Here is a 26,220-nt window from a genome sequence, read left to right as displayed (position 1 = left end):
CGTATTATTGAATCATTTATAAAGGGTTAGCTGCGCACTGGGGGGAGGGACAGTGGAGGTCCCTGTATCCCAGAATGCACTGGGGAATAATAGAGAACTAGGACAGAGCAGCTCCAAGACAAGCGTCAAAGAGATCAAAGTATATAAATCTATCTCTCAGAGAATTCACAGAAATGTGTATCACACCACATCCTTAACATGCCTCAAACAAGATCATTTCCTCTACATCACATCCTCTTAAGAATATTTCCCACTAGAAAAACAACACTTTCATGGGCACCCAGCCTGGGTGTCTCCATCAGGATACAGCTTCCTCCACTCTGGAACCGAGAACAAGATATTATAGCTGAGAATTGCACCCAAGAACTAGAAGACACTAGCTTAGGTGCAAATTGGAACTGGAAATTCACGCAGAATATATACCACACAAGATCAGGTAAGAGCCTGATCATATTATCCTAAACAATGCAAACTGTAAACAGTAATATCATTAGTACATATGAACAACCAACATAAACATAAACAGTATTCTAATTAAACAGTAAGCCAATTAACAACTAGTCGCCTAGACAAGCCTAGGTGACTCAGTACCCACCCACACAGTTCGGCACTAATATTTAAGAAGACCCAGGGCTGTCCAATTCTCATTAATCAGCTTTCTTTTCACATATATCTTCTCAATGAGTTTCAAGTTGGCGGAGACCATTATGGCTTCCTTGATTGTTAAATGTGGTAATGTCATCTTGCATTATATAACAGGACATCTTCCTAAATGGTTGTAGCATCCTCAAATGCCAGGGCCTTTAGTCAGTAGGCAAGAGGCTAACCTGCCTTCCCATCCAAAAGTCCCTGTCCTGGTTGGGTCTGTCACAGCTTCAAAAACATGTCATAAATGCTCTAGCTGCATTAATGAGCATTGCTTCATTCTTCATAATCAAAACACGTGTGAACAAGCCCTTACACAATCAGAGATTACATTTTTGGTTTTTATTTTCTTTAATGCCTTTTCAGCAGGTTACTGCCCAGTACATCCTGGTTTCTCTCAAAAGGCAAGAAAGATGTCCTCTCCACCCCTTCTTGAAACCTCATGGGACACTTACATCACCCATCTCAAGAGGCTTCGGGGCAACACAGGGCGCATGTACCAGGTCATCTCGGGCACACTGTGCAGAGGCAATCCACCACAGAGCCAGATGCAAGAACCCGAAAGAGACACTCGGCCCCCTAATAAAATCAGTTTAGAATATGGAGGTGCGATACCCAGCATTTTTCCAGCTGTTTCACCAGACTATGCTGCGTTTTCTAGCCATTTGTTCCCTTTTTAGGACAACCAGTGAAGGGGTTACAATAATCCCTATCATGGGTGTACTTGCATGGGGCATCAGCAGTACAGGTAAGAGTGGAAGAAAAAAACATAAAGGGGGAGAGTAAAGTCCCTCTATAAGCAAACTAAACTTGTGCCTAGCGGTGAAGGAGGCCACAAACTTTGTGCAGATAAAGGCTCCTGTAATGGAAATCCAGCATTAGACAAAAGTAATGTTTAATTCACAGCCCCTTTAATATTAAACGCTCAATCTCAGGAATCTTGTTGTTTCAAAATGCTTCTATCTGATGCAACAGATGTTAATTGTTATGGGTCCAATTGTTCTTAATCTTCTACCCTAAATTTAGAGAGCGATACATGCATTTGTAATAATATTACTGGAAAAAAACTAGTAGCATACTGGAAAAACAAGTAGCAGACTATGTTCATCTAAGGTTTTTTTTTTTTAGCTTTTAGTTCAATTTTGTATAACCCACAGACTTGTAGAAATGTCCTGCACATCTGCTTCTACAAATCCTCAGAGTTTTTAATTTAATAAGAAAAAATAATGAGACTGGCTATAAAGCAGTGACCTGTCTTTCAGAACAATTCCGCTTATGTCTTAAAGCTGAACCCCAGGCTCAAAAACGTTTTATTTAAAGTAGTTGGAAACCCAGAAAACTAAATACAACAAGAACATTAAATCTAATAAAGAACAATAGCATAAATCATTTGTGCGTAGCATGGAAGGTAGAAGAACAGCCTGTCATCTGTAACCCTGCCCACTATACTGAATCCCAACACCTTGAAAAAAATGGCAAATTAAAGGTTAAATTGGAAAAGGTATAAATTCAGGTGCTAAGATGGCGACCAGAGAGCTTCCCGATAACTTCCATATGGGGACAAAATGTGGGATTTCTGGTTGCTTGCGTCACTTCCTGTGATGTCACTTCCTTTTTGTGGAATGCACCCTGGTTTGGGTTTTTCAGAACAGTGGCAGCTATTCAGCTTAGTTGCGCTGGACATACTGGGTGCTAGAGTGGGCACCAAGAAACGTGAGTGGATTTATATATATTTTAACATCTTTTTTTACATTTATTTATTAAAATTTGTCACAGAATATTTTTTCTGTGGATCTTTTATTCCCTTGTTTGAGCCATATGGTAAAGAGATTGGGGGTTTTATTTACTAAAGGCAAATCGACTTTGCACTTGAAAGTGCAGTCTCTGTAGATCTGAGGGGGACATGCAAGGAAAATAAAAAACAGCATTTTTGCTTCTACATGATTGGATGATAAAATCAGGAGCGCTTCCCCTGATTTCAGATCTTCCCCTCAGATTTACAGCGACTACAATTCCAAGTGCACTTGTAGTGTAGATTGGATTGAGCTTTAGTAAATCAATATGTGTGCTGGAGCCTCTTTCCTGGACCGGTGGAGTAGTGGATTCTTGTATAATATAAAGTACATATTGACCGTCTTATCACTCACTCTGGTGAGTGTATATCTTTGTGGGGTCACGTAGGATCATGGCACTTGAAGTGAAGACTGGAGTGAAGTGGTACACTTTTTTACGTCTGAGGAGCATGGACTTTTTACATTGTAGCACTAATTTTTGATAGTGGCGTGAACACTTAGGGGGTTATTTACTAAAGCTGGAGGGTGCAAAATCTGGTGCAACCCTACACTTAATTGAACAAGCTGAAGTTAGAAGCTGATTGGCTACCATGCACATTTGCACCAGATTCTGGGTGCTCCAGCTTTAGTCACCCCCCCCCCCACCTTAATGAGCATTTGTTATTAAACTATAAAGGCAAAACTTTTTTTATAGTTTTGGATCATTTGCAAAGGGATTAGAATGCTTGTCAGTTTTTATTCCTCAAAGAACATTTAAAAGCAGGCAGGATCCTGGTGACCAAAAGTCTAACTAGTCCAGGTAACATGTGTCCGGACTCACCCAATATTGGGAGGAGTTCCCCTTAAAAACAAAAAATATCAGCAAAAGTAAGCAGGCATAGGACACACCCCTTGCCACGCCCCCTTAAAGGAGAATTGTACAAAAAAAAAAATAAGATTGGTTAAACCCACAAGTGCTTTTTTACCACTACTATTCCTTTATATTGGCTTTTGGAATTTACAAATGCAGCAATTTAGAAATCAGATGAAAGGTTTAGCGTTGGAAAACACTTTTGATAGATAAAAAGTGCATTTTATATACAACTATATAGATCAGACCAAAATGAGGGAAAAATAAGGAGGAATGAGGGACAGAAGGACATTGCTCCAAATCAGGGGCAGTCGCTTGAAATCAGGAACAGTCGGGAGCTATGGTGGTGTATTCCTGATTACATTTTTATCAAAACATTTAAATATAAAAGAGGCATATGCAATAGGTAATTGCAAAAAAAGAAAAAAAATTACAACGTTGTCAAATTTAAAAACGCATGCCCATGAGCTCAGCTATGCCACTTCAACCGCACATGCCAGTCAAATCAGGTTAATCAGCAGTATACAGGTGAACAATAGGATGTGATAATTGGACTGATAGGGTCCTGGGAACCCTCTATCGCACGCACTGGGTACCAGTCTTGTGCTTATTGAGGACCTCCAGGCTCTTTATATGTCCTAATACAAAGTGCATGTAGATTATACTGTGACAGGCGCGTACATAAATGGTTTCAAGGTAATCGGACAGAAAAATCAGTTTAAAGCAAAGTGATTCCCAGCTGAGTGTCACCAACCAGGCAAACTAAGGGCCCTCTCAAGACCCATGTAGGCGAACCTCTGTCCAGAATTTGCTCCCCAGATGACGAAACTCCAATAGTGGAACACTTCTCCAAGTATCATAATGGGCAATCTAAGGGACTCAAAATTAAGGGTTTCTATGGCCTAAAATTACCAAATAGAGAAGGGGACTTCACTACAGTCCTTCTTCAGTGCCCAGTGCATGCAGCCGATTACATCATCGGCGAATGCTCTCTGAACATCCGGCTTACAGTGCCCATCCTTTAGAGCCCGTGTCGGCAGCTCCCGCACGCATGAGCGACATCATCGTAGCTCCGGCCATTCACATAGCCGCAGCTCGCAAACCCGGAAGACAGACAGGGGGAACATGTCAGCCACTCTCAGCGGTGACTTTACAGTGCAGGAGACTTCGTTCCAAGTTGAGTATTTCATACTGTGCTAGTATCAGATGTATACTAGCACATTATGCCATTGGCTTGCAGGTTTTCTTCTTCTTTTTTTTTTTGAACATCGGCGGTTTTACAACCGCTTTAGCACTAGCACTTTATTGTTCCCTTTTGAGAATTGCTGCTTGTTAGCCCTTGTACACACGGTCGGAGAATCCGACAACTAAATCCGTCGGATTTTGTCCGTCGGATTCTGTCCGACGGATTTTGTCCGAAACTGTTGCATACACACGGTCGGACAAAGTTGTCAGAAAATCCGACGTGATGACGTTATTTCGTTACGATGGGACTACTAGTAGCCAATAGCTTTGGTGTAGGAATTTGATCTGAGTATGCGTGGCACTTTGTCCGATTGGAATTCTCTACACATGATCGGAGTATGTCCGATCGGAGCATTTTGTCTGAAAATTTTACCAACAAGTTGGAAAACTTGGTCCGTCGGATACTCCGACGGAAACAGTCCGATGTAGCCCACACAGTCGGAATATCCGACAAAACAGTCCGATCGGACACATTCCGTCGGAATCTCCGACCGTGTGTACAAGGGCTTATTCTCTATTTTATTCTTTTTTTTTTGTCCACTAGTGAGTAGCACAATCAAAGCAGCTGCTGGAGTTAGGACATATATACACACATATAATTTTTTATTTAATTATTATTTTTTGTTTGTAGCTCTTTATATTGGTTATAAACCCTTGATGGTCATAGTAGAAAATATATTAGCCATCATATAATATACTGTACATACAGCCCAGTTTCCTATTGGTTCTATCAGCAGACTATTGCCCAATTCTTGTAGTTTTTATTACCAAACTGTGACCAGCTTCATGCATGTCAATGCCAATGGATGTCCTGGTGTCCAGAACCTGAAATGCACCCTTCACCTCGAGAACGCAGGGGATGGGTGTAAACTCAGCCAACGCAAAACATCACAAAGTTCAATAGTTACAGTATGTGCAAACTGCCGTAGTCAATAGTGTTTAATCAAACTTTATTTTTCTATTGTTGGATTATTTAGAATACAATTTTCAATGTCAATATCATTTTTTTGCAGCATGCCACTACCAAACAGAACCCGGATCAGGTTGTGAGGGAAGAAAGGGATCAGATTGGCTGCTGTGGACAAATAAAAAAACACCTTCCTTACAGACACCTAATACCCAAGGCTCAAGGTTCTCACTCCCCCACAGAGCAGTCTATTGTGGATACTATTTACAGCCTTGTCTAGAAAATATGCCAAGCACAGTCTATTATAATACAATTGGGAACTGGACAGAGACTGCCAGACATTTAAAACACCAACTCACATCACTTATTTTTACAAGGTGTAGGGAATCGGACATGACAGCTCTGGAGCAAAGCATTATTTGGATACCAAAGCGGGTTTGAAAGTTGAGCTGCCTAGCGGCAATGAGAAATCCACTGAGCCCTTCAGTATGACTTTTTTCAACTTTAGTGATGTATTGCATGTTATTTACTTTAATAACGGGTATTTGTTAAGAGATAATTGACTGCAAATTCAATAAAATTAAGAATGTAATATTTATTTGGCAAAAACAAGAAGTCTAATGCCCAAGGTCTAATACACAGTTCAGTTTTATTTTATAAACCTTTCTATGACCTATACCTCTCATCAGCACCAGATTTCTATCACTGTGACATGTAGGCACACAACCCTCAGCATCCAAAGTTCCTCATTTTACTGGTCCCCAAGCCTGCTTCATATATCATGAGAAGGAACACTATAAAGCTTAATTCCGAACTCCCTCCTCTGTCACCCAGCTCTTTCCCCCAGAGTCTCCTCCAGAAGTATATTTTGTTCATTTCTGTATACTTACCTTTTCCAGAAGTCTTTAGGCCAGGCACAAACCTTGCTAGGTCTTCTTCAGATCGTCTCTATTGTGGTTAGTCCTCAGTGGTGCAGTGAGCGTTACTGACCTTTAGGTCAGTCACAAACTTTTCCTAGGTCTTCTTCAGATCGTCTCCATAGTAGGTGGTCCTCAATGAAGCAGAGACCAGTACTGACCTTTGGGTCAGTCACAGACCTTTCCCAGGTCTTCTTCAGATCTACACCATCTTGGGTGGTCCTCAATGATGCAGAGAGCAGTCCTAGAATGATGGCATCAGCACTGTTCTCTGCATCCTTACACTTTGCCTGTAGGTGATAGTGGTGACACCTCTTCAACAAAGGGTCCATGACAACCCGCACTCTCTGGTCCCCTTCAGACCTTTGCAGTGGTTAATCAACTTTGCACCCACCCCCCCCCCCCCCCGATGGGGTCAGATGTGACGAAATGTTTAGGGAGGAGCTTAAGCACGTGAAGTCATCTATTCAGGAAGCTGTCAGATCAGTTTCTGGGATTGGTATTTTACTGTTTAAGAGATTGTTGTTTTTATCATTGGGGGTAGCTAATCATTTGTTTTATTAATAAATTGCCTATACAGTTTTACACTATGTGGGCCTTCCCAGTTTTTCTTTTTTATATTCTGGTGGAACATCTCATGTTACTGGATGGGAGATCCTGGTAAACATAAGTGGAAATATGGTGGTGATACTAGTTCCTCTACAGATGGCATAAATAATTGATAAGCTCTCATGACTCTTCTTATATAAAGGGTTAACATGTTCTTGTAAGAGTCCTCTTTATTCAAGGTGGAGGCACACCTGGGTGTTGAGAACTTCGAATTAGAAAGATCCCTTCACGTTACATTCTTCAGAGATTTGGATTTATTCAGATTCAGAATACTTTAATAATCCCAAAGGGATTTGGGACTATTACTTTATTCTTTTCTATTTTCACTCTTTATTCATTAAGATACACTTGTTTTGATTTTCACTGGTCAATTTTTAGCAATATAGTTTTATACAAAGTGGAACTAAAGTCTGCAATACTCAGCTCCCCTCTGCATGGTCCCTCGTCGGAGCTGGCATCTATTCCCGTGGTTCTTCTGGGTTTTAGGGGGGGGGGGGTGAATAATTTTGCAAGGCACTGTAACTCCTGGGCATGTAAAGGAGTTCATTCAATCTGGAATACAGGCACCACTAAGAATATACACTAGGCTGCCCATGTGCAGCTCAGTGTGCATTTTAAAGAAGACTGCAAACAGGTAGGTATGTATGTTTAATTAGAGAAGAGATAAAGCATACACTTCTGTAATAAAGAGTCTGTCTGCTTATATATATATATATATTTTTTTTTTTAGACCTTTGGTTCCACTTTAATGCACGTTAGGGCAGTTCATTCATTTCGAATGGGCTACTAATGCACTTTAATTGCCCCAAAAAAATCCAACGGGACACTTTTTTGTAAAGTAGTGCACCACAACCATGACATGGCTTAATCTCAATGAAGGGGGTCTAGAAGAGGGTCCTGGGAAATGACAGCTCAATGAAAGGGTGATTGGGCAAGCATTCTTCATGTGTCTACCCAATTGTAACCCCTACAAAAAAGCTGGCTGAGGCTACCTGATGGCACTAGAGATGGTTACTTCATGAAGATTTCAAGAGATACTCTTGTTTATGTGTACCTCTTGGATCAACTGCTTGTAGGCAGGTTGTGTTAATGCTGATTTAGTAAGTTAGCGGCTGGCCCAGGCTGTGGGAAGGGATAAATTATGTGCGCTCAGATCCTGTTTTTTTTGGTCCCAGCAAGCCCACCTGTGGTAAAAAAAAGGGGGAGAGGCTGAGGTCCAGGGGCCTATTTGAACTCTTGGCATGGCTCATGGTTTTGGGGCTGCTGCATTTTGCAGTCCGCAGAAGGCACCAGGGTCCAAAGGATATCCAAATGCCAGCATGGACTACCACCTCACAGAGGTATGCCTGGGCAGCCACACAGCTATAGTTAGGATTAGGGATTGAACTTATTCATATTGCTCTGTGTTATGAAAGTTCTTCAGTAAAGTTGCATCAACTGTTCTGAGCCTGGACTGAAGCTATTTAAAGAAGAGTTCCACCCAGAAATGGAACTTCCGCTTATCGGATTCCTCCCACCCTCCGGCACAACATTTGGCACCTTTCAGGAGGGAGCAGATACCTGTCAAATCTAGGTATTTGCTCCCACTTCCAGGCAAAGATCGCCACACTTTCTGCGGCGAACTACGCCATGTCCAGCCCCCCCGTTGTCTTCTGGGAGACACACAGGTCCCAGAAGACAGCAGGGAGCATTCAGAATGTGCAGCGCAACTCGAGCATGCGCAGTAGGGAACCAGGAGTGAAGCCGAAAGTCTTCACTTCCTGGTTCCCTTACCAGGAATGGCAGTGGCTGCACCAATGAGTCGATCCGAAGATCAGCTTTGGGTGCCGATATTGCGGGCTCCCTGAACATGTAAGTGTTCATATTTTAAAAGTCAGCAGCTACAGTGTTGACGTTTCATTTTTTTTTCCCCAGGCAGAACTCCGCTTTAAGGGGTGCATGTTGGTTCTAGCATATCAAAAGAACCAGGGTCTGTAAAGCAAAAAAGGGGTATGAAGTAACACCAACACAAATAGGTTAACTCGGCAAGACAAGGAAGAGGAGTGTAGTTGCTATTGGTAATCAAGCACAAGTTCAAGACACTACAGTAACCAGTCATTAACCACTTCCCGCCTGGCCTATAGCAGAATGACGGCCGGGCGGTGGTTTCGTTATCCTGACTGGGCGTCATATGGCGTCCTTCAGGATAGCATGCCGCCGCGCGCCCGTGGGGGCGTGCATCATGGCGATCGGTGGAGCAGTGTGTCAGTCTGACACACCGCTACACTGATCTCAGTAAAGAGCCTCCAGCGGAGGCTCTTTACCATGTGATCAGCCGTGTCCAATCACGGCTGATCACGATGTCAACAGGAAAAGCCAGTGATCGGCTTTTCCTCACTCGCGTCTGACAGACGCGAGTAGAAGAGAGCTGATTGGCCCTCCTGACAGTGTGGGTCTGCGCTGATTGTTTATCAGTGCATCCCCCCCTGAGATGCCCACACTGGACCACCAGGGACTCCACTAGGACCACCAGGGAAGTGGGCAACGTGTGGATGGCCAGGTATGTACCTCCTGGTTATCCACATGTGCAAATGATGCCAAATCTGTGGAAGTCAGTGCCCACAAATGGGCACTGACTGGCACCATCATGTACCAATCAGTGTCATCAGTGTCACCCATCACCCAGCAATGCCACCCATCAGTGTCATCAGTGCCACCCATCCGTGTCCAGCAGTGCCACCTATCAGTGCCCACCCGTGCCCACCTATCAGTGCCCATCCATGCCACCTATCTGTGCCACCCATAAGTGCTCATCAGTGCCACCCATAAGTGCCCATCAGTGCCGCTTATGAGTGCCCATCAGTGCTGCATACCAGTGCCACCTATCAGTGCCCATCAGTGCCACCTCTCAGTACCCATTAGTGGCCATCAGTGCCACCTCATTGGTGCCCATCAGTGCCACCTTACCAGTGCCCGTCAGTGCAGCCATATCAGTGCCCGTCATTGAAGAAGAATTTTTTTTAGCAGAAACAAAGAAAAACTATTTTTTTTCAAAATTTTCGGTCTTTTTTTATTTGTTGCGCAAAAAATAAAAATCGCAGAGGTGATAAAATACCACCAAAATAAAGCTCTATTTGTGGGAACAAAATGATAAAAACTCTGTTTGGGTACAGTGTAGCATGCCCGCGCAATTGTCATTCAAAGTGCGACAGTGCTGAAAGCTGAAAATTGGTCTGGGCAGGAAGGTGTCTTAGTGCCTGGTATTGAAGTGGTTAATCATGGTAGCTGGAAGTCAGAACGCTTGTTCTAAGTAATTGACTCAGAAAGTGCTGAAGCCAGATGACCAGAATGACAGCCAGGCATCCAGCATTGCCAGCAAGAGTTCATACCTATACATGGACAATTTTATTTTCCTTTTAGGAAGAAGAGGTGCAATTTGGCCAAATTTATACATCCGACACCGAAATCAACAGGGAGCAATTATTGACTAAAACATTAAAAGTCCCCAGCTGTTATAAATATAGAAATAGAATAGAAAATGGTCCTGGAGTTAATTAACATGTGGAAGCTGTTACCACTGGTTGTTCCATGAGCAAACAGCAATAATGGGATAAAAATAAACAAGAACAAAATATGGAAATAACACTCATCAAAGATCTCTTATTAAGTGCAAAACTTTACAATTCTTTGCGGCGTTAGCAGGCAACGGTTAAGGAAAAAATAAGAACAAAGATTTTGAATGTTCAGGGGGCAATGCTAAAATAATTAATAGGTACATTAAAAACCCACACCTCCCAACTTTTTGAGATGGGTATGAGGGACACCTACTAGCAAAAGTATGTAGGCATAGGACACGCCCCTGACACGCCCTCTTAAAGGAGAATTAACCAAAAATAAAAGATTAGTTAAATCTGCAAGAGCTTTTTTTTTTACTACTGTTCCTTTTATTGGCTTTTGAAATTTACAAATGCAACAATTTAGAAATTGGATGAAAGTTTTTTAACGCTGGAGAACACTTTTTGAAAGATAAATAGTGCATTTTATATACAACTATATGGATCAGACCAAAATGAGGGGCAAATGAGGGGGATAGAGGGACAGAGGGACATTGCGTCAAATCAGGGACAGTTGGGGGCTATGAAAACCACTAATGCCGGGTACACACGGGATAAATATCAGCCAAAATCAGCCGGTACAGAAGGAACTGTCTGACATTCGGCCCATGTGTACAGCCTCCGGTCCCGCAGGATCCAGTCTCACAAGCGGCTTCTGAAAACCAACATCCAATCAGCGCTGGTAGCCAATGGCTGTGAGCACAGATCAATGTGTCAGAACACAATAGCACAGTGGTAATGATTGCTGTACTAACTTTGAATGTGTTAGTACAGCAAACTGTCAGGTTTTTTACGTTACAGCCCACTGGGTTGAACGAAAAAGAATGTATTGTGTGTACCAGTGGAACCGAGTGCAGAATGGGCAGTATAATAACTATAGCATGGTCACCATCCCACCCCTTACCCACTGACTGAAAAATAAAGGAGCATCACAACAATGGTCATACCTCTCAACTGTCCCTGGTTTTGAGGGACTGTCCCTGATTTGGAGCAATGTCCCTCTGTCCCTCATTTCTCCTCATTTGTCCCTCATTTTGGTCTGATCTATATAGATGTATATAAAATGCACTTTTTATCTATCAAAAAGCATTTCCCAGCGCTAAACCTTTTCTAAATTGCTGCATTTGTAAATTCCAAAAGCCAATATAAAGGAATAGTAGTGATAAAAAAAGCACTTGTGGGTTTAACCAATCTTGTTTTTTTGCACAATTCTCCTTTAAGGGGGTGTGGCAAGGGGTGTGTCCTATGCCTGAATACTTTTGCTGATAAGTGTCCATCATTCCCATCTCAAAACGTTGGGAGGTATGCAATGGTGAGGTCACAGTTCAGCTCTGTTCTCACCTCCAGTCAGAAAGTTAGGCCGTGTTAACATCGGTGCGCTGCAGTTTTGTCGAAGTGCGATTGTATGTGCGTTTTACACATAATTTTAGGTCGCCATCCCATCCAACTTCCTTTAAGCCATGCATTTTCTGAAAGCGCATCAAAGATACAGCATGTAGGACTTTGATGTGCATTCATGAAAATGTGCGGTCTAATAGAAGACAAATGGATTGCACCTAAGACCACATGTAAAACCCGCATACTGTCGCTCTGCACCCAAACCGCTGCACACCAACGTGAACGCGGCCTAACAAATAGAAGACTGACAGCACCGCACAGAGCAGAACAGCCTGATTGGCTTACACTGTTACATTGGGGGTTATTTACGAAAGGCAAATCCAGTTTGCACTGAAAGTGCACTTGGAAGTGCAGTAACTCTAAATCTAAGGGGTAGATCTGAAATGAGGGGAAGCTCTGCTGATTTTATCATCCAATCAAATGCAAGCTAAAATGCTGTTTTTTATTTTCCTTGCATGTCCCCCTCGGATTTACGGCGACTTTACTTCAAAATACACTTGCAGTGCAAAGTGGATTTTCCTTTAGTAAATAACCCCCATTGTCTTTTCTCTTGCAGGCACCCGCTGTTTTTAAAAGTGGAATTCCCATATCCATACAACATTTTGCTATGGGGCCCTGTGATTTCTAGCTACGCCCCTGAGTGCATGCAATACTTTTGGTGCAGTACAATTTTAGCCCATTCTATTATTTGGATCACAGTATCACAGCGCTGATTGCATATACTGATTGGACTTTAATTGACACTATTTGTGAACTGTCATATTTGTTGCACATTATAATTGTATTAGATGTGTATAGTATATATTTTTTTTTTATATATATTTTGGTGTTTATATTCAGTACAAGAGATTTATTTTTGTTTTATACTTATTTAATCTGGAATTCCACTTTATCCATCCCCTGTTATGAAACATATTATTTTATTTCATTAAAAAAAAACATTTAATACAGGGATATCCATGACAAAGGATTCACAGAGAGTTTGTTAAAGGCAGAGCACAGCAGGAGCTGCTGTATCTGATTGAAACCACCTAAAGAGCCATTAGCATAACAGCCAGTCAGCTAGCATTTTCAGAAGGAAAATTTCAACAATGGCAGCCACCTTTATTTGATCATGATAGATTTAAATGAAGGACAGGGTGGGGAATTATGGGATTTTTAAGCTGTTGCTCATAAATACATGATTATGTAACCAACAAGACGTATTATTCCTACCAGTTCATTTCCTGATGGGTACAAGCAAATTGCACATATTCCAATGTATCCAACGTTCCTCAGCATCCCTCAATCTGCCTGTCCCAATGCAAATCTAGCTTTAGCTACTCCTTACCAAGTTCTCTACACAAAGCATATCCTACAGCCAAAAACAAATCTAAAGTGTGTGATGAATAAATCAACCCGCCAATATCAGCACAAATACAAGAGATATTACAGAGTTGCTTTACATTTGCCTCCAAATCCCTACAGTGACTAAAGCCAGCCATACATGGATTGAAATTCAGCCGGCTCAGCGGGGAGTGGCCACGATTTGATCCATCTATCAGCAAGCTGACTGTACCCTAGTCGATCCATCAATTGGTTTGGGTACAGCCAGCCTGTTGGATTTTCAACATGCGATTACTGCCAGCGGCTAAAGCCACTAGCAGTTATCATTGTGTTCTGCCGGCCAGGAAGGCTCCCTGCACCCCATCACCAGCAGAATACAATAGTGCTGTGGGAGGGGGCCCCCCCATCAACACACTGACTGAATTAAGCAGTTTTCTTTCCTTCCACCCATGGTGGAAGGAGAGAAAATCAAATCATCTATGGGAAGCTTAATAAAAGGGAACATATAGTAGAGCTGCACAATTAATCGTCAAGAATCATTATCGCGATCCTGACAAAAGTGTTTCACAATTCTTTCTATGCAGAGAATTCTCTCTGCTCTTCTGAAGCTACCGCCATCAAAAGAAAAGAAGAGAAAAACTGGGCAGTCTGCCAAAAATCAAAACATTCTTTATCTGTTGAACTTAAAGCGGGATTCCACCCTAAAGTGGAACCTCCGCTGATCGGAACCCTCCCCCCCTCCGGTGTCACAATTGGCACCTTTCAGGGGGGAGGGGGGTGGAGATACCTGTCAAAGACAGGTATTTTCACCCACTTCCGGGCATAGACTCCCATGGGAGTCTACGCCATTTCCTGCCCTGCCGCGCTGTCTGCTGGGACACACGGGTCCCAGTGACAGCGCAGAGATTTCCTATTGCGCGGCGCAACTCGCGCATGCGCAGTAGGGAACCGGGAAGTGAAGCCGATTCGCTTCACTTCCTGATTCCCTCACCTAGAATGGTGACTGCAGCAGCCGAGAGCCGAGCGATCGATCGGCCTCGGCTGCCGGCATCGCTGGAACCCGGGACAGGTGAGTGTCCATTTATTAAAAGTCAGCAGCTGTAGTATTTATAGCTGCTGGCTTTTAATATTTATTTTTTTTGGTGGAATCCCTCTTTAAGTATAAACATTGTAACAATTTGTCAATGGAATAGACTTTTGTGTGTAAGTGTAAAAAGTTTAACCACTTAAACACTAAACCTTTTTCTGACATTTGTTGGGTTCAAGTTAAAATCATTTTTTTTGCTAGAAAATTATTTAGGACACCCAAACATTCTATATATTTTTTTTTTAGTAGACACCATAGAGAATAAAATGGTGGTTGTTGCAATATTTTATTTATTTATAATACTTACTAGTATTGTCAAATGGAATGCGTTTGCATCCGGTCGTCCCTGTCTTCGGGAATGGGCAATTATACACAGCGCCTCCTTCTACAATGTCTGGTTGGGAGGTATTTGCTCTAGGTGCTCCAATCAGAACACTCGCCCTGTAATCAGAAATATAAAATAAAGACTTGTCATTTCAGAGCTCACAGTATAGCTTCCTATTCATCCCATTCATCCCAGGTCAGCAATTAAAGCCAAGCACAGCAGGCTTAGGTGGCATGTGGTCACCCAGGAGATACTAACTACAAATCTCCGCTCAAATTCATCCCAAAAGTGTTTAATCGGGTTCAGGTCAGGACTCTGTACAGGCCAGTCAAGTTCCTCCACCCCAATCTCACTCATCAATGTCTTTATGGACCTTGTTTGGGCACTGGTAATGCTGCAACAGGAAGGGGCCATCCCCAAACTGTTCCCACAAAGCTGGGAGCATGAAATTGTGCAAAATGTCTTAGTATGCTGATGCCTTAAGAGTTCTCCACTGGAACTAAGGGGCCAAGCCCAACCTCTGAAAAACAACCCCACACCATAATCCCCCCTCCACCAAATGATTTGGACCAGTGCACAAATCAAGGTCCATAAAGACATAGATGATCAAGTTCTTAACACTTCTCTACTCTATACAAAAGTTTGGCTGGACTGTCCCTGATTTGGAACAAAGTCCCTCTGTCCCTCTTTCCTCCCCAGTTGTCCCTCATTTTGGTCTAATCTATATAGTTGTATACAGGGCCAGGACAAGGGGTGGGCAGAAATGTGGCTGCCCTGGGCGCAGCATGTATTGTTGGGATGGGGCACTGCAAGTTCCTTCTACTAAAAGGCTGACAGGAGTAGTGACAACATCATCACTACTTCTGTCAGCCCAACGCTGGTAGCAATAAGGAGGGGAGAGGCGGGAGGAAGTGTGGGCTGTGCTCTCCCTCTCCTCCTACAATTTGCTTTCTTTGCCCTTGGCAATGGATGATCTTTTCCTGGCACTAGTTGTATATAAAATGCACTTTTTAGCGCTCATGCACACGGACGTTGTAAAAAACTGGCTGCAAAGCTAGCTCCGATGCCTGGAAAAATTGTTGTTAAAAACGTGATTTTTACCGCGTTTTGCATTGGCGTTTTTGCGCGTTTTTGCGCGTTTTTTAGCGTTAGCGTTAAGTAGCGTTTTTTAAGAAACACATCTCTTGGCTATAGCACTCAGAAAACAAAGAAAATATGTTGCGCGTTTTTGCACGTTTTCCCGCGATTCGCGTTTTTACAGCTCTAGCTCCACGCCACGGAACGCACTGGTCCTGGGTTTTTTTTACAGCTTAAAAACGCCTATGCCATTTGCAGCTCAAAAACGCCTAGGTGGGCATGAAGCCATAATGTTAAAAAAGTGTTTCCCAGCGCTAAACCTTTCACCCAGTTTCTAAATTGCTGCATTTGTAAATTTCAAAAGCCTGTATAAAGGAATATGAGTGGAGAAAAAAAAAAAGCACCTGTGGGTTTAACTAATTTTTTTGTATAATTCTCCTTTAAGGGGGCGTGACATGCGGGGTGTCCTATGCTTACATACGTTTACTTATAGGTGTCCCTCATTCCCATCTCAAAAAGTTGGGAGGTATGGTTTAATTTACTCTTGAATACTATAGTGTGGCTCACTCCTTTCCTTAAATAAACATCACAGATAACATAATGGATAACACTTCATGTATATTATTATTATTATTATACAGGATTTATATAGTGCCAACAGTTTGCACAGCGCTTTACAACATCGGGGAAGACAAGTCAATACAGGAGGGATCAGAGGGCTCAGGGATCAGAGGGAAGATGTATACACTTCTTCCTCCATGCCCCATTTCTGAGATGGTGCTGCGTCGGGTACAACGGACTCCCCCAGACCAGCAACTGTCATCTCATCTTAATGACAATGATATGCATGTCTCCCTCTTCTCCTTCTTCTACACTCCTAATATTAACTAGATGTGTATCCCAGGAAGCTCTATACCATAATTTTGCACATAGGTGTGCGCATGGGGTGTGCCAGGGGTGCCTGGGCACACCCTAATCACTCTGTGCGGTGCCGATTCCCCCTACTGCTCGGGCTTTCCATAATATTGCTTCTTCACATGTTTCAGGATGGAGAGTGGAGAAGGGGCCAATCAATATGTCATTTACCGGCCCCTTCCTTTTCTAAATGAACTGAGTTCAATCATAACTGAAGCATATTAAACAATGTTTACTATACTTCAGTTTGTGAATGAAAAGGAAGCCGCTCAGCACATGGCATTTCCCCTTCACTCACTGTCCCGTGCAGCTAAGGCTGCAGATAAAATCATGTGTGTTTGAGCTTTGGGGTGCACACCCTAATGCAATAGGCTGCACACACCTGTGCTTGTGCCTTAATACTCTGATCACTCACTCCATCTGCTATGACTTCCAGGCTGGGTCCCTAAGACATCCTGTACCACAATCAGACCTATATTAAAGCGGAGGTCCACCCTAAAGTGGACCTTCCGCTCATTGGAATCCTCCCCCCCTCCGGCGCCACAATTGGCACCTTTCAGGGGGGAGGGGGGTGCAGGTACCTGTACAGTACAGGTATCTGCACCCACTTCTGGCGTAGATTCTGCAGAAGGTACGCCCCTTTCCGCAGAATCTACGCCCCTTTCCGAAAGTCCCCCGCTGTCTGCTGGGAAACACACGGATCCCAGAGACAGAGGGGACCATCCTTATTGCGCAGCGCGACTCGCGCATGCGCAGTAGGGAACCGGGAAATGAAGCCGAAAGGCTCCACTTCCTGATTCCCATACTCAAGATGGCGGCGGCAGCACCCGAGAGATGATCGAGAGATCGGCTTCGGGTGCCGACATCGCGGGCGCGCTGGGCGGGTAAGTGTCACTATTTTAAAAGTCAGCAGCTGCAGTATTTGTAGCTGCTGGCTTAAAAAAACAAAAAAAAAACGGCGGACTCCCGCTTTAAGGGTACTGATTGCTAGGGAAGGAATCAAGCACATTGGCTCATTTGCTACCTCTATCACTTCAGCTTCATTACTGACTGGCTGCTTTAATGTACACAGACACCGGTACTGTAGTCACTGGTAATGACAGCCCAACCTTAAAGCATTAAAGCTTAATAAAAAAAAAAAAAAAATAACAAACATCTCTATATTTACCTGCTCTGGAATTGGTGGCAATGGAATTGCACAGAGCAGCCCCGAGCCTTCTCTTTTCGGGTCCCCTGCCAATGCTTCTGGCTCCTCCTATTTGTCCACAGGAAGCCACTTCCCATGGGGGCACTCGTGTGTGCTCGCTCTCGAGCTCTGCTGCTGTGTCCATTCACACAGACAGCCGGACTCGGCCCGAACTCCTTGCTCTCTCGTCACTGGAGTTGATTAATCTGCCCAATGAGGAGGGAGACAGTGGTGAGAGACGCTGCTCTTGTGCATGTCGCTGGATCGTATAGACTCAGGAAAGAATAAGAGCTGGGGGCTGGGGGGATCCTGCAGCAGAGAAGGTTTTTTTATATTAATGCATTGCATGCATTAATGTAAACATTCTTGAGGCTTTGGAGTCACTTTAAAAGGATTAATTTAAAGTGGTTGTAAACCCATACATGTACACTGTATTGGCTCCTGATATGCCCATGGAAAGTGATACGCCGGGCATGCACCCCTCTCTCTTTCCTCTCTTACCTTTTTCTGTTCTCTTTGACTTTTTTGAAAGTCCTCAGACATATCAATGGACTACGAGAGCGCTCATCTGCCCATTGAAACTACAAGTGCGTCTGCCTTGGTGGGAGACAGTACTCGTAGTTTATTCATTCACAGGAATCAGTGAATGAATAACGTGACTGTGTGGGCGGTGCCCTGTGCAGCTGCTGTGTTTTCAGAAAGTGACAGGGGGTGCAGGGAGAGGAACCCATGCCTGCTGTCACTGGGGGGGGGGGGGGATTGGAGGGGGAGGGGGCAGGAGATGCAACATGTTACATGTTCCACCCTAAATATGAATGGAATATATAACATGTTCCAAAGGTAAACTTATCCTTTAATTTCTCTCTTTTATTCCCAAAACTCTTTGCCTCATCTCTCTCTACTCCCGGTATCCCTCTTTCTTAATATAGCTCTTCTTTCTGCTCTCCCTCTGTCTCTTCTTTCCTTTCTTTTATTTTCTCTCTTTCTCTCTCTCTCTTCTTTCCTTTCTCTCTCTCTCTTCTTTCCTCGCTCCCTCTTCTTTCCTCTCTCTCTCTTCTTTCCTCTCTCTCTCTTCTTTCCTCTCTCCTTCTCTCTCTTCTTTTCTTTCTTTTATTTTCTCTCTTTCTCTCTCTCTCTTCTTTCCTTTCTCTCTCTCTCTCTCTTCTTTCCTTTCTCTCTCTCTCTCTCTCTCGCTCTCTCTCTTCTTTCCCCTCTATGTGTGTGCCTCTCTCTCTTCTTTCCTCTCTCTGCCTTCTTTCCTCGCTCTCTCTTCTTTCCTCTCTCTCCGCTCTGTCTCTTCTTTCCCCTCTCTCTCCTTTCTTTCCTCTCTCCCTTTCTCTTCTTTACCCTTTCTCTCTCTCTCTCTCCTTTCCTCTCTCTCTCTCTCTCTCTCTCTCTCTTCTTTCCTCTCTCTCTTCTTTCCTCTCTCTTCTTTCCTCTCTCTCTCTTCTTTCCCCTCTCTCTCTCCTTTCTTTCCCTTCTTTCCCCTTTCTCTCTCTCTCTCTCTCTCTCTCTCTCTCTCTCCTTTCCTCACTCGCTCTCTCTCCTTTCCTCTCTCTCTCTCTCTCTCTTTCTCTTCTTTCCTCTCTCTTTTTTGTTTCTCTCCCTTTTTCCCTCTCTCTTCTTTCCCCTCTGTGTGTCTCTCTCTTATTTCCTATCTCTCTTCTTTCCTCTCTCTTTTTTTCCTCTCTCTCCCCTATTTTTCTCTCTCTCTCCTTTCTTTCCTCTCTATCTCATTCTCTTCTTCCCCCTTTCTCACTCTCTCCTTTCCTCTCTCTCTCTCTTTCTCTTCTTTCCACTCTCTCTTCTTTCCCTTCTGTGTGTCTCTCTCTTATTTCCTATCTCTCTTCTTTCCTCTCTCTCCCCCTCTTTTCTCTCTCTCTCTCTTTCTCTTCTTTCCCTCTCTGTCTCTCTATCTCGCTCTCTCTCCCCTTTCCTCTCTCTCCTTTCCTCTTTCTCTCTCTTTTTTCCCCTCTCTCTCTCTCTCTCTTCTTTCCTCTCTCTCTCTTTCTCTTCTTTCCTCTCTCTCTTCTTTCCCCCCTCTCTCTCTCTCTCTCTTCTTTCCTCTCTCTCTCTCTTCATTCTTCTCTCTCTCTCTCTGTCTCTCTCTCTCTCTCTCTCTCTCTCTCTCTCTCTCTCTCTCTCTCTCATTTCCTCTCTCTCTCTCTCCCTTTCGCTCTAGTTTTCTCTCTCTCTTTTTTCCTCTACTACATCATTACTATTCCAAGTGATAACTGAATTTAAGAAATAAACCAACACAAGTCCAATGCCGCGTTCTGACACACACCGGGGTTGATTTATTTCTGTGGACTTGGAGTTGCAGTCGCTGTAGATCTGAGGGGTAGATCTGAAATCAGGGGAAGCTCTGCTGATATTATCACCCAATCATGTGCAAGCTAAAATGCTGTATTTTATTTTCCTTGCATGCCCCCCTCGGATCTACAGCGACTTTACTTCCAAGTGCACTTGTAGTCCAAAGTGGATTTGGGTAAATAACCCCAAACGCCTCTGCATTGTTCCATACACTCGGCATTGTTCCTCTGTTTCCAGATTTCTATGATTATAAATCTTTAATGTACTTTGGATACATTACATATTTATAAGACGTGGTGGAGCTGTTCACATATTTTACTCTATAGAGAGGAGACAGGCACTGGATCTATAGAAGGAGATAGAAGCAGGGCTTTTTTTCTCAGACAATCGGTGCAGGAACTCCCCCTTTCTGAGTCACCCCTTTTCTCCGCCTCGCCCTCTACTTACCTCCCATTACTGCCCTTTTGGAGAATACAGAACCAAGTATCATTTTGTGGTGATAAGTAATTTGTATGGGATTTGTTAATGTTAACAAGAAAAGCAGTAAAATAGATCCCCTGTAGCCAGTAACAATAAAGCCTCCTCTAGCAACAATAGATCCCAACATTAACAATGGGCCACCCGAAACAAAATCCCCCAGCAGCAACAACAAAGATCCTCACAGCCAGCATCAATAGACCCTCCCTCAACAGTAGATCTCTCCCAGCCATAACTGACCCCTCAGCGATATAAGACCCACCTCCACCAACAATAGGTCCCCCACCAGTAAGAATAGACCCCCCTGCAAAAATAGATCCCCTGCAGGTAGAATAGATCCCTCAGCAGCCAGCATCAATAGACCCTGCAGCACACCCCAGCACCCCTTACCATTACATACAGTCAGTGCTGGAGGTGCCGGAACTGCGTTCCCCCACGTTCCCGCTGAAAAAAATCCCTGGATAGAGGTTTGCACATGTGGAGCTGTAAGTAGAAATCAGGCAGCAAGCCCTTCTTTACGCCTGTTTTCCTGAAACTACATAATAACAATACCAACACCGGTGTCTACCTTGTTCCAGAATCTACCCCAGAGAGTATCCGTAGTGTCACACAAGCTGCACCAGTACCAGGTCACCTGTGACGTGACATGCTGATGCTTGTAGTTCTACATCACTTAGAAACAGTCGTTTTCTCAAAACAGCTATTGGTTGGGGTTGGTTTAATAATCGAATATGTGAATGTGCTGTAACAAATTTCATTTTTCCAATCATGTGCAAAGTAAAATCCTCTTTTTTTTTAAGTGTATCTAAACCTAAAAACACAAATGTATTATATTGCAGCTCACCAGTTCTTAGATGCGGTGGCTGCATTAAAGTTTTCTTTCTTTTGACTTTTTTTTTTCACCTGGTGATCCTGCTACTAAAGCTTTTCCTGTCCTAGGGTCACAACGCTCACACGCTGGGGTTGATTTACTAAAGGCAAAGACTGTTCACTTTACAAAGTGCAGTTGCTCCAGAGTTTAGTAAATGAGCATAAACTCTGCTGACTTCCATCATCCAATCATGTGCAAGCAAAAATGCTGTTTTTTTTTGTTTTTTCCTTGCATGTGATTGGGTACTCATTGCAAAGTGAAGCATTACCTCATTTACTAAGCTCTGGAGTAACTGCACTTGCAGAATGCAACTGCACTTTGCAAAGTGCACAGTCTATCTGAAATGAGGGGAAGCTCTGCTAATTTTATCATCCAATCATGTGCAAGCTAAAATGCTGATTTTTATTTTCCTTACATGTCCCCCTCGAATCTACAGCGACTTTAATTCCAAGTGCACTTGCAATGCAAAGTGTATTTTCCTTTATATGATAAATACCTTTCTCACAATCAAATCTTTTTTTATAACCCTTTTATAGCCCTCTTTTTGAGGACATTGGGGTTGATTTACTAAAGGCAAATAGACAGTGCACTTTGCAAATTGCAGTTGCTCCAGGGCTTTGCAAAGATTATCCAATAACGTGCAAGGAAAAAAATGAAATAAAAATAATAATTCTTGCTTGCACATGATTGGATGATTTTCTTGAGTTTCTGCTCATTTACTAAGCTCTGGAGCAACTGCACATTGTAAAGTGCGCAGTCTATTTCCCTTTAGTAAATAAACCCCATTGGATTATTCATAATTAACGATATTCATTAATAAATGATAGGGATTGGACGGGAAGAAGTTGTCCAGCTTGGATCTCTAGGTACATTCTCTGAATCTTGGGACTGTCCCGCCATGTCGGGCACAGCTGGCACACATGCGTTTGTGTCTGACATCTCCCAGATAGAGGAAGTGGTCGGGGTCATTGCCAGGTCCCCTCTGCGTGTCGCGACAATTCTCTGATCCTGCACACTGACCTCAACGCTGCAAGCAAGCCGAGCGCTAAGAAAACCTGAGCCAAGTATGCCATTCAGGTCCTCTGGAAATGCAGCTGCCCTGGCTCTCAGACTTCACTACTTCATGAGTCAATCAGCCAGAACAAGCATGCAGCCAGTAAAGGCAGACGGAAGTCAGAACTCCAAGACAGGGACTCAGAAACTACTGACACTAGAGAAAAAGAATGGCAGCCAGGCAACTTGAATTTTCAGCAGTTCTCAGTAGAAAACACCTAAAACCAGCTATTATAGGAAACCCTGACTAAGAGAAATACAGAAGTTGCCATTGCTGACCTGAATCTGAAAATGCTAGATGCCTGGCTGTCAATACCTTTGTTCCACCTAGGATTGCACCGTTATCAGTTTCAGTGCTGATACTAAGCATTTGCACCTGAAACTGATATCTTTGTGGTGCAATTTGAGCCCTACAAAATGAATGAGCTCAAATCGCACTGCAAAGAATCGCATATGATTTGAACCGGACTGCGGTGCAATTCTTGTTTGAATCACATGCAGTTTCTCCCATGGATCCTGTGTGAACCCAGGATTGTCATAGTGATTTCCGCCTGGGTTCACACAGGAGTGTTGGGTGAAATGTTGCGGGCACCGCATTCCTGTTCAAATTGCATGCGATTCTTTGCAATGCGATTTGAGCCCATTCATTTTGTAAGTACTTGTTATTGGCGAGTACTTGACCAAAAGTATCGGTGTGGGTACTCGCTGGTAAAAAAAAAAAAACATCTATGTAACCCTAGTTCCACCTCTTTAAGAAAACCAAAACCGCCATTGCTAACAACTGAAAATGCTAGTTGCCTGGCTGTTGAGACCATGGCTTCACCTGTAGAGAGACAAATACCAAAAATGCCATTGCCAGCATCTGAACATGCTATTTCCCTGGCTGCAAATACTATGGGTTCGCCTGTACAGGGACGAACAGTGAAGCTGCCCTTGCAAGTAATTTAAAAATGATAACTATCTGGCTGTCTATGACTTCAGCGGAAGCCAAGCCTATGGCATTAAGCATGCACATCAGGAAAGCCAAAGAGATTCAGAACTACACAACTACATCATTGCTCCAGGTCAGTGGATTAGGAGCACTGAAGCCACTGGATCAGCATGACAGCCGGTGTATCAGCAGCACCAGCCTTTTTCATCCATTGTAACATGGAGGAGCTCCTGAAATGACATTCAGATCTCAGGGAACCCCTGCTATTATATAAGATATCTACAACTCACAGCGTGTTAGTGTGAACGGTAAGTTGTGATATTAGAATAGATAAACGAATAAGGAATGTGCGGTGCTTAGTACATCAGACAACAGGGCTGCTTTATACATCAACATTATTTTCAATGCAAATAATGAAATAAAACAAATTATAATCATAGAAGACAGAACTAATGCAGCGTTCCCTTACACTGAGGGTCAGTAAAGTGCCCCCCGAACACTGGTGATCAGTGAGATGGACCGTCTCACATTGGTGGTGGGCATTGGATGAAGAGCCCCCTTACATTGCTGGTCAGTAGTAGAAGGGCCCCATTATACTACCTGTCAGTGGGAAGAATCCCTATATTGGGGGTCAGTGTGACTAATGCTCACAATATTGGGGGTCAGTGGAAAGAATGCCTCCTACACTGAATGTCAGTGAGAAAAACATTCCATACATAGGTGGTTAGTGGAAAGAATGCCCAACACATTGGAGGTCAATGGGAAGAATGCCCTTTACACTGATGGTCAATGGGAAGAATGCCCCTTACATTGGTGGTCAGTGGGAAGAATGCCCCTTACATTGGTGGTCAGTGGGAAGAATGTTCCTTACATTGGTGATCAGTGTGAAGAATGCCCCTTACCTTAGGGGTCAATGTAAAGAATGTCCCTTAGATTGGTGGTCAGTGGGATGAATACTCCTTACATTGGGGGGCAGTGGGAAGAACGTCCCTTACATTAATGGTAAATTGGAAGAATACTCCTTACATTGGTGGTCAGTGGGAAGAATGCTCCTTACATTGGGGGTTCAGGGCAAGTATATCCCATATATTGGTGATCAGTGGAAGGAATGTCACTTACATTGGTGGTCAATGGTAAGAATGTCCCTTACATTGATGGTAAATGGGAAGAATGCTCCTTGCATTGGGGGTCAGTGGGAAGAATGTCCCTTACATTAGTGGTCAGTGGAATAGACATCCCCTACCTAAGGGGTCAATGTAAAGAATGTCCCTTACATTGATGGTCAGTGGGAAGAATGTCCCTTACATTGATGGTAAATGGGAAGAATGCTCCTTACATTGGGGGTCAGTGGGAGGAATGTTCCTTACATTAGTGGTCAGTGGGATAGACATCCCCTACCCTAGGGGTGAATGTAAATAATGTTCTTGACGTTGGTGGTCAGTGGGATGAATGCTCCTTATATTGGGGGTCAGTGGGATGAAGGCTCCTTATATTGGGGGTCAGTGGGATGAATGCTCCTTACTTTGAGGGTTGGTGGGATAAATGTTCCCTTTGGTGGTCAGTGGGATGAATGTCCCTCACCTTAGGGGTGAATGTAAAGAATGCCCTTTACATTGAGGGTCAGAGATTAGAATGTCTCCTTACAATGAGGGTCAGTGGGATGAATGCTCCTTATATTGGGGGTCAGTGGGATGAATGCTCCTTACTTTGGGGGTCAGTGGGATGAATGCTCCTTACTTTGGGGGTCAGTTGATGAATGTCCCTTGGATTGGTGGTCAGTGGGATGAATGTCCCTTGGATTGGTGGTCAGTGGGATGAATGTCCCTCACCTTAGGGGTGAATGTAAAGAATGTCCCTTACATTGGGGGTCAGTGAGAAGAATGTCTCCTTACAATGGGGGATCAGTAAATAGCTATACAGATGATTGGGGTCAGTGGTTACTTATCTGGAAGGCAGACATTGCTCAGGGGCCCCTATCATCCTGGTTGGGGAAGGCTCTCTGGACTCCCCAGGACAGGTCCTCTTTAGGTCCCATCTGATGAGAACCTCCTGTGGTCCAGCAATGATCAGGGATGGTCCATTGATGGCTCTCAGCATCCCGATGTCACATCATTCATAGTCAGACATCCGACTTACGTTCGGGAGTCCGGAGTATAGAAATCCACAGAGTATCCGAAGTAGCTGCCGGGGGGTCCGGTGTAGACGGTGACCTTGTCGGTGTCCAGGTTGAAGGCTCGGAGTAGCGGGCACAGGCTGGCCAGGGTGAGCAGAGACAGAGCCGGGATCCCGGGGGGGAGCATCCTGGAGGCGGCGGTGATGAGTCCGGAGAAGAGCGGAGCTGTGCGGACTGATCAGCGCTCACTGACTCCCCTTAGCGCCCGGACAGGCAGGGGGAGGGGCCGGGAGGCTGGCACTGCACTGGAGGACCACCATCCAGCATCTCACCCAACTCACCCTTCATTACCAGGCAGGGTCACCAATGAGGCTTTCCTAATTGTTCATAGAAATTCGGCATTCTGAACATGCAATGGACAATGATTGTGGAAACGAATCCAGAAAAAAAAATTGTAGATTGAGATTATTATCATACAGGATTTATATCGCGCCAACAGTTTGCGCAGCGCTTTACAACATGAATAATTATTAATATTTTTATTTTTTGCTTTTTTCTAATGATTTTGCTGCTAATTAAAAGGACCCCA

At 43.7% G+C, this 26,220-nt stretch overlaps 1 protein-coding gene across 1 annotated transcript in view; it reads right to left on the bottom strand.

Moving 5' to 3' along the window:
• ITGA8 (integrin subunit alpha 8) overlaps positions 1 to 25,893 on the bottom strand; it is a 236,120-nt gene extending 210,227 nt beyond the window's left edge. Inside the window, exons 1-2 of the mRNA XM_077490849.1 lie at positions 25,655 to 25,893; positions 14,678 to 14,811 (exon numbers count right to left, since the gene is read on the bottom strand). Of these exons, the coding sequence (XP_077346975.1) occupies positions 14,678 to 14,811; positions 25,655 to 25,818 (298 nt within the window). The 5' untranslated portion in view covers positions 25,819 to 25,893. The remainder of the gene's footprint in view (positions 1 to 14,677; positions 14,812 to 25,654) is intronic.
• Between the last annotated feature and the right edge of the window lie 327 nt (positions 25,894 to 26,220).

This window comes from Lithobates pipiens, unplaced genomic scaffold (genome assembly GCF_037356315.1).
Source record: "Lithobates pipiens isolate NorthernLeopardFrog02 unplaced genomic scaffold, aLitPip1_a1.2 Scaffold_19, whole genome shotgun sequence".
Taxonomy (NCBI): domain Eukaryota; kingdom Metazoa; phylum Chordata; class Amphibia; order Anura; family Ranidae; genus Lithobates; species Lithobates pipiens.
Note: the sequence above shows the minus strand (reverse complement) of the source record. Positions and strands in the feature narration are given on the sequence as shown.